The sequence below is a fragment of the Salmo salar genome, chromosome 01 (assembly GCF_965601325.2).
Source record: "Salmo salar chromosome 01, fSalSal1, whole genome shotgun sequence".
Lineage (NCBI taxonomy): Eukaryota > Metazoa > Chordata > Actinopteri > Salmoniformes > Salmonidae > Salmo > Salmo salar.
The window spans coordinates 134,885,906-134,894,403 of record NC_138291.1 but is presented as its reverse complement, the minus strand read 5'-3'; the positions used below and the strand labels follow the sequence as shown (position 1 = coordinate 134,894,403).

The 8,498-nt window shown below is 42.1% G+C and overlaps 1 protein-coding gene across 9 annotated transcripts in view; it reads right to left on the bottom strand.

Moving 5' to 3' along the window:
- Positions 1-901: 901 nt before the first annotated feature.
- Positions 902-8,498, bottom strand: part of LOC106561289 (alpha-adducin) — a 57,636-nt gene continuing 50,039 nt past the window's right edge. For 2 of the 9 annotated variants that reach the window (XM_014125136.3, XM_014125192.3), the window contains exons 14-17: positions 7,912-8,283; positions 6,924-7,007; positions 5,614-5,651; positions 2,944-3,080 (exon numbers count right to left, since the gene is read on the bottom strand). In XM_014125136.3, the coding sequence (XP_013980611.3) occupies positions 5,617-5,651; positions 6,924-7,007; positions 7,912-8,283 (491 nt within the window). In that variant the 3' untranslated portion in view covers positions 2,944-3,080; positions 5,614-5,616. Of the gene's footprint in view, positions 3,081-5,613; positions 5,652-6,923; positions 7,008-7,911; positions 8,284-8,498 lie in introns of all 9 variants that reach the window. The other 7 variants (XM_014125081.3, XM_014125086.3, XM_014125156.3 and 4 more) reach the window with 6 other exon arrangements.

Here is an 8,498-nt window from a genome sequence, read left to right as displayed (position 1 = left end):
GAATGGTACAACAATGGGCCTCAGGATCTCGTCACAGTATCTCTGTGCATTCAAATTGCCATCGACAAAATGCAATTGTGTTCATTTTCAGTAGCTTATTACATTTACATTTAAGTCATTTAGCAGACGCTCTTATCCAGAGCGACTTACAAATTGGTGCATTCACCTTATGATATCCAGTGGAACAACCACTTTACAATAGTGCATCTAAATCTTTTTGGGGGGGGGTTAGAAGGATTACTTTAGCTTATGCCTGCCCATATCATAACGCCACCCCCACCATGGTGCACGTTGTTCACAACGTTGACATCAGAAAACCGCTCGCCCACACAACGCCGTACACGTGGTCTGCAGTTGTGAGGCAGGATGGACGTACTGCCAAACTCTAAAACGACGTTGAAGGCAGTTTATGGTAGGCAAATTAACATTCTATTCTCTGGCAACAGCTGTGGTGGACATTCCTGCAGTCAGCATGCCAATAGCACGCTCCCTCCAAACTTGAGACATCTGTGGCATTGTGTTGTGTGACAAAACCGCACATTTTAGTGGCCTTTTGTCCCCAGCACAAGGTGCACCTGTATAACAATCACACTGTTTAATCAGCTTCTTGATATGCCACACCTGTCAGTTGATGGATTATCTTGGCAAATGAGAAATGCTCACTAACAGGTATGTAAACAAATATGTACAAAATTAGAGAGAAATAAGCTTTTTTTGTGCATATGTTAAATTTCTGGGTTCTTTTTTCAGCTCATGAAACATAGGACCAACACTTAACATGTTGCGGTTATATTTTTGTTCAGTGTAGTACTAATATCAGCGAGTAATACCATTAGTATTGTTCTGCTGATGAAAAGTCAACTCAAGATTTACTAGTCTTGGCAAAAATGATCATTTGGAATTGTTTGAAGGAAGGATTTTTATTAATGATTGAACAAAAATAAACAGTACAGTGAAAAAAAGATGGTAGTGTATAAATGGTATAATTACACATTTGTGTAATGGGGGAACAGCTTAGCTGCAAGTTTAAAACAATTCTAAGTGACTTCAAATGAAGAAATGACTAAGGACTTTGCTATTATTGTGCTAACAACAATAAGTAAAAGGGAGTAAAAGGGAGTTATTAACAATAAGTAAAAGGGAGTTACAGTCATAATGTAGAGACAACAAACAATACAAGTTCAAAGCTTTAGTTTAATGCCATGCGGTTCTTCAGGGAACAGGCTAATGTCCTCAGCTTGCATCAATTATGTAATATACCAGGTTAATAGTAGCCTGGTCATAGATCTGTTTGTGCCATCTTGCCAACTCCTATGGTCCTTTATGCCATTGGTAAGACAGCACTAACAGAACTGGGACCAGGCAAGGTTTTGATAGTCTAAAAATCAAACTTCACAGGCAAGTGGGATTCATTCATGACATTGGTCCGGCATCAACGCCCCTCTGCCTGACAACTTTTTTAAAAGCCAAGGTGTAAGATCGCTAGCCTTGTCCCAGGTGTGTCATTTCGTCCATTCCTATTGCCATTGTTTGGTGTGACAGCACAAATAGATCTGGGACCAGGCTGTAAGATCACACCAACAGATAGATTACATGAACTCCAGTGTCTTGAGTGCAACTTGAAAGCGAGATGTTTTCTTGAGACAGTTATTTCATTTCAGAGGGGATTCAGAGAGTAGTCCATTGCAGTGTGGTCACTGATCATGCATGCAGTGTTAAAATGGTACGATGTGGCTTCAAAACAACTGTATTCCAACATTCCCTATATACTTATCGGTAGCCTGAATCCAGACTGAATTGTTCTTTTTGACGTTCAGTTCGGATCCAGGCTGACCTACTGTTTCCTCTAAAAGCAACGGTTAAAAAACAGCAATCCAGGCTGTGGTGCTTCAGTTCAGTGCTCTCACAGCAAATGAAAATGGCTAAATGAAGATTTTTTTGAATAACAAAATAAATTGATTATAGCTATATCATTAACCATATAAAATACATTTGTATTCTCTGTCTAGTACTGTATCTGTCCTCTTAGGTCCCGTTTGTTTGTCTTTGTGTTTGGAGCAGCAGTTCTCCCTCTCACCAGGTGCCACTAAACCCTGGGTGATAGAAGAGGTACGGGAGTGACGGAATGTCAAATTCAGATTAAGAGTTGTTATGCTATTCTTGACATGATTTGAGTTCTCAAGGGCCATAGGCCAAGAAAAACCTAACTTGGACCCCATGTTTGAGTGAACAGATTTAATGCTAATGTTACAAATCTGAAATTAGCACCATGCAGTTCATTTGTAGTTATACATTTTGAATCGGTTACCACCAGTTAAATGACAGAGTAAAAGCTTATTTTCATTTTTTGGGGGGGCACTTTGATACAATCCCAAAACATTGTAGTGGTTAATCGAGTTTCATTAACTATTAAAAAAATAAAAATAAAATAATAATAATAATATGAAAATAAAAATGCACTGCTCACTCCAAGTAGTGGGCCTAAATAGACAGCATGCGTAACAAGCCACACTGAACCAGACTGAATGCACACAGTCATTCACCAATTAAAGCGACTTATTAAAACTTCGTAAGTGATTTTGACCCTTTTTTATAGAAAATTAGCACACACTAGGGAGGTGCCCACAAAGTTATAATGCCAGGCAAACAAATTATAAAAAGCATCAACATAAAATTATGTGGGTTGTGGCTCGCTCAAGGGGAAGCAAAGGGTTACAAAGCGTGAGAGGGGTGTGCAGGCAGTGGTCTCATCTAGGGTTCCTTTGCTTTTTGTTCCTTTTCTTCCATCTTCTTTTTGTTTTTCTTGAGGAAGGAGGGAGTGCGGAACGTCTTCTTCTTCTTGGAAGGCGATTTGCTGGGATATTCGTCACCGTCCTGTTCACAGTCTTGGTTGCCGGCGGCGGAAGCGTCAGCAGGCTCCTCCCCCTCAATGGTGGTGGGAGGGGCAGGAGTGGGGTCTTTGGCGGGGAGGGTGGGGGCTGGGGTGTCAGAGGGTTGGTTGTCTTGGGACAAGTTAGGGAGGGTCTGTCTCAGTGTAGCCTGGTCACTCTCGTCCTTATAGGTGTGCTCCAGCTGGGGCTCTGTGGGGGAGGGCGGGAGAGCAGGGGGAGGGAGGAGAAGATCTAATTAGATAGGAGGAAACGGTTCATTTACAGGGCCTGCAATACAGATGAGACCACGTATCAAGGCAGATATGAGATCAGCTTTTACAATCTGCTATTCAACTATTTACATTGGCCATTTCACATTACTCTCATTTGGGCTACAGATTAATCCACAACAGCGATATATCCAATTTTCTTCTACCATCATTCAGTCTTTATTCTGTAGTCCAGCTAGTCGTGAACACATATCTATATCAACCATGAAAACAGTCTACGTCTGCAGATCAGAATCTTCAGGCATCAATAAGACAACATGCTCCTCAGCTGCGGCATGCCTATATATAGAATAACACCATCAGCTCAACTAGCCACCACCACCGCCTAGCTATACATTGAAGACTCGGACCACAAAAGCTTTACATTGAAGACTCAGACAAGAACGCTGACCATTTCACAAAGCAAAGCTCAACAGCTCTATAACTTAATGCTTAAAATAAAATCCAGGGAAGGGTAAGGCCCTTGTAGATTTAATAGTTTCCCCCCCCCCAACATCAATCTACACACAATACCCCATAATGACAAAGCAAAAACAGGTTTTTAAGCACCTTTGGCAGCGATTACAGCTTTGAGTCTTGGGTATAAAAGCTACAAGCTTGGCACACCTGTATTTGGGGAGTTTCTCCCATTCTTCTCTGCAGATCCTCTCAATCTCTGTCAGGTTGGATGGGCAGCTATTTTCAGGTCTCTCCAGAGATGTTGGATCGAGTTTAAGTACAGGCTCTGGCTGGGCTACTCAAGGACATTCAGAGACTTGTCCCGAAGCCGCTCCTGCATTGTCTTGGCTGTGTGCTTAGGGTCGTTGTCCTGTTGGAAGGTGAACCTTCGCCCCTTTGGCAAACTCTAAGCAGACTGTCATGTGCCTTTTACTGAAGGGTGGCTTTCGTCTGGCCACTCTAATATAAAAGGCCTGATTGGTTGAGTGCTGCAGAGATGGTTGTAATTCTGGAAAGTTCTCCCATCTCCACAGAGGAACTCTGTCAGAGTGACCATCGGGTTCTTGGTCACCTCCCTGACCAAGGCCCTTCTCCCCCGATTGCTTAGTCTGGCCGGGCGGCCAGCTCTAGAAAGAGTCTTGGTGGTTCCAAACTTCTTCCATTTAAAGAATGGAGACACAATCCTGTCTCTGAGCTCTATGGACAATTCCTTCGACCTCATGGCCTGGTTTTTGCTCTGGCATGCACTGTCAACTGTGGGACCTTACAAAGACAGGTGTAATCATGTCCAATCGATTGAATTTACCACAGATGGTCTCCAATCAAATTGTAGGAACATCAAGGATGATCAATGTAAACATGATGCACCCGAGCTCAATTTCGAGTCTCATAGCAAATCTATTTTATTTGTAATATATTTGCAAAAATGTCTAAACTTGTTTTCACTTTGTCATTATGGGGTATTGTGTGTAGATTGAGGAAAACATAACAAAATGTGGAAAAAGTCAAGGGTTCTGAATACTTTCTGAATGCACTGTATATCAAATTCATGTGCCTATAAACTATAGAGTGCAGTGGGATTAAGTACAGTTCATCTTCATGCTTGTGTATAAACTGTGCAGTCAATGTAGCACAAGACAACCACTGTCCGCTGTTTGTCCGAGTTCCTCACCATGCATACAAACCACAGACAATATACTGTATTTCTAACTCATATTACTAGCAGGTATACACACCAGACTGATTATCCATATAACCCCTGAATATCCTCTGAATATTGATGAAGATTAATTTATTGCTGTGTCATGTTATGTTTAACAAACAATTGATATAGGAAGATGTTCATCATGTTACTGCTAAGCCAACAAAACAAGCCTCACACTTAGCAAAGCGGGGGAAAAAAGCATGCATTCTACTACAGCCACACTCCACTAAAATACAGGAGCGCTGTGTATACACCAGAGGTTGGTCTCATCTGGAACAAAAACATAACATTCAATACATTATAATAGCAATATACATTACCTGTTTCATGTATTTTATTCATGGGAATTCTAATGCAGGAACTTAGGATTTCATATAGTTTTAAAATAAGATGTTCCCATGTAAGACTCAAAAGGTTAAGTTCACAATAGATCAACTCCGGGAAGGAAGAGATTACCTAAAAAGAGATTTGTTGCTGGGTCTATCTCAGATCTCTCCACTGTCGCTGGCTAGGAACATAGATTGTATAGGAAGTGGTGTTAACATCAATCGCATCATTTAAGAGATACTGTCATTTCAGACAGGGAGGACCTCTGAAATAGCACCTGGCAACAAAAGGAAATAAGAGGGAAAGAACAGGAAGTCAAGGACCAAAGTGAGGAGGAATAGATACTCAACCCAAGCGGGCCACAGAGACACAGAGAGAGAACGAGGAAGAGGAAGAGTCGGATGAGTGAATCCATGCAAAGAACGATGGGGTTAATAGTTTGAACACAAGCCATGGGGCGGAGGTGAGTTGGAACAATACGTACTTACTATGGCAACAGGTACTCTCTAGCATTTCCATCTCCTGATAGTAACGCAGCCACAAAGAAGAAGCACAGGTAGAAACAAACATCTATAGATGCAAGTCAATCACAGCCACCACAGTGTTAAAATTATAACAGAAAAATCCAAATGAAATTAGGAGAAACACCAGGAGAAATTAAATTAAAAAAAAATAGCAAAAATCCATTCTCAACAAGACTCCAAAAGATGGAGAATGGAGAAGTGAATGGGTATTGTAAGATATTTAATGTAACGTAAGACGAGTGTTAAACCATCTTTGATTAGATTACACCAGTGGTTGGTCTAGTAGACAATCACATTCTACTTCCCTTCTATACTTTACTTCCTACAGAACACACACTTGTTATGGTTTATACTGGGAGATGCTGGAAGAAGCACAGTATTGGCTTCAGAAAATCAGAGGAAGGATAACTATTTCCTCTTAGGCCTCCATAGATCTTGATGCATTAATTCTTTATTACTGTATAATCCATGACAAGAAGTGTCTGGGAAATAATGTACTTTATGGTTTTACAACAAGTAGTGTCATTATACTGTATTGGACAGTCTCCTGCTGACTTTAAAAGATGTAATCCAACAGTAATAAAGACCAAGAGGGAGAATAAAACAAAATACTTTCTTAAATGATCAGAATGCACTTCAATCTTAATCTCATGTAAGAAAAATGCACTCCGCTCTAAAAGCTATGGCTATCTTTGGTACATTACCCATTTGTAGCGCTCTGTTGATCTTGAGGAATCATAATCTAAGAGGATATTCCTTGGATGAAAATGTAAACCCTGAATTACACTGAACTTTCCACTACATGAGGGGTATACTACAAATCAGGATCCATAATTTAGCCAGCTAACTTTGATGAACAACCAGAAATAACAATAGATTTTCTGGTTCATTAAGAAAGGTAAACATAGATATGTGTTTTTGTTGTTGAGTTAATGAGACAGACCATGTTCATTTCAAGTGCATCTTTCTAAAAAATAAAATGTTATTTCAGAACATTTGGCCAAGATAGCTGGCTAACTCATTGATCCTACTTTGAAATATACCCCTATGATCTTACGGTTTGTTTGTTTCCCATATAACCCAATTAACCTTAATTAGTCTCAAACCTCTTGGCCTGTTATTACACATCACATTCAAAAGCAACTACAGTTATGTTAAAGACCACATCAAAGAAAAACAGACAGGAACACTTGAATTCCTTGTTTTTGACCCTTAACCATGGTGCCTCACACCCAGTAGTAGCCCAGGAGAAGCCCCTAGGCCAACTAACCTTCCTCTGCTCTGACAGGGGTGCTGGGGGGCGTGCAGGTCTGACTCTGACCCTTCACCTCTTCCTCAGGCTCCGGTAACGCATCTAGGGAGGAAATCGAATCAAACTTCATTTAAAGTCCATTTCACAAACGAAAAGACGAAGGTTGTCAACTGGTCAGATTAGAGCAATGCATTCATTGATTTTGATTGAGGATTGTCAGTTACAGGGTTCATTCAAAACAACACACATCAACCCAGAGAAATTAGTGTAATACATTACTACCCTTACACCACCACATACAGTGTATAAAAACAGCACACAGAACATAGGAGAAAAGAACACAGGCATTGATTATTATTATAGGATATTGCACACGACACTGCAGAAGTAATAAAGCCCACAATGGCAACAAGACCCATGTAAGTCCACCTTCACCCCAGATAAGGAACCTCTTCCATTGGAGACGCCAATCAGATGATTAGTAGTAAACCTTTACAAACCCCAAAAGGAAAACAGGTCCATGTTAAGAGGAGGAGCAGGAGGATGAGGAAGAGTCTCTTGCCCAGGACTGATGAAAGAGATGATTCATGTTCATTTGGGGAAGGCTTCCTCAGACAGCAACAATCAGCAATTGGATTCCATTGGTTAAACAGAGATGAGTCAGATCAGATGGTAGGGGGAGGGTTGCAAAATTCTGGAAACTTTCCCCAAATTCCAAGGTTTTCCAGAAATCCTGGTGAGATGTTTCCCAGTTCAAGGATTTCCTCCCTGCTGATTCCTGGAATCCTCCAACTGGGATTTATGGAAAACCTGGACATTTTGCAACCTTAATCATGAGGAAGTGGGCATAGGCAGAGGACAGACAAGGTTTGAGGATTGGAGGGGGCTAAGTAGTGGGTAGGACGGGAACAGGATCAACCCCGGAGAGACAGAAAAGGGACTCGTGTCAGAATGTAGAACGGAGAGCAGGAGGGCAGGCCCGAATCACTCTGCAGTCAGTCAGTACCTGGAGCCTCAAGGAGGGTGAGAGCAGCCAGTTCTGTGTTGGTGGTCCTGAGGGCCTTCAGCATGGCACAGTGAAAATCCTTGTGAGGAGACTCTGGGCGGGAATCTCCACCGTAGCCCCTGGGCCCCGACCCTGTGGACGTCCCAGGGCTCTCCTGACCATCCCCCGACTGTGTCAGGGTGTCTCGGCTGGGGAAAGAGGTGGTGGTAGGGGTGGCCGTGGAGGGGGTCTCTGAGACCTCCAGTCCCTTCTCTGGGACACAGAGGGGCTTTGGCTTCAGTGCAGGCTTCTGTGGGCAGGTAGAGGGGGACAGGCCTCCCTCCCCAGGTCCAGGGAGCTGTGTGCTGGCTGTGGAGGACCCTTCACCCTGTACTGGATGAATGATGCAACACAACAATTTGGATCTCTGTGATGGGTTGTGGGCTCCAGGAGCTTTGTGAAGAACTACCTCATACCCCACATATATTGTGATTCTGTATCTTTCCGCTGTTGTCATTTCTTTCTTAAAACTGTATACTGCAAACCAATTTCCCGTCTGGAACTACTACTGGAACTGGAACTACTACTGCTACTACTACTACTAGAAG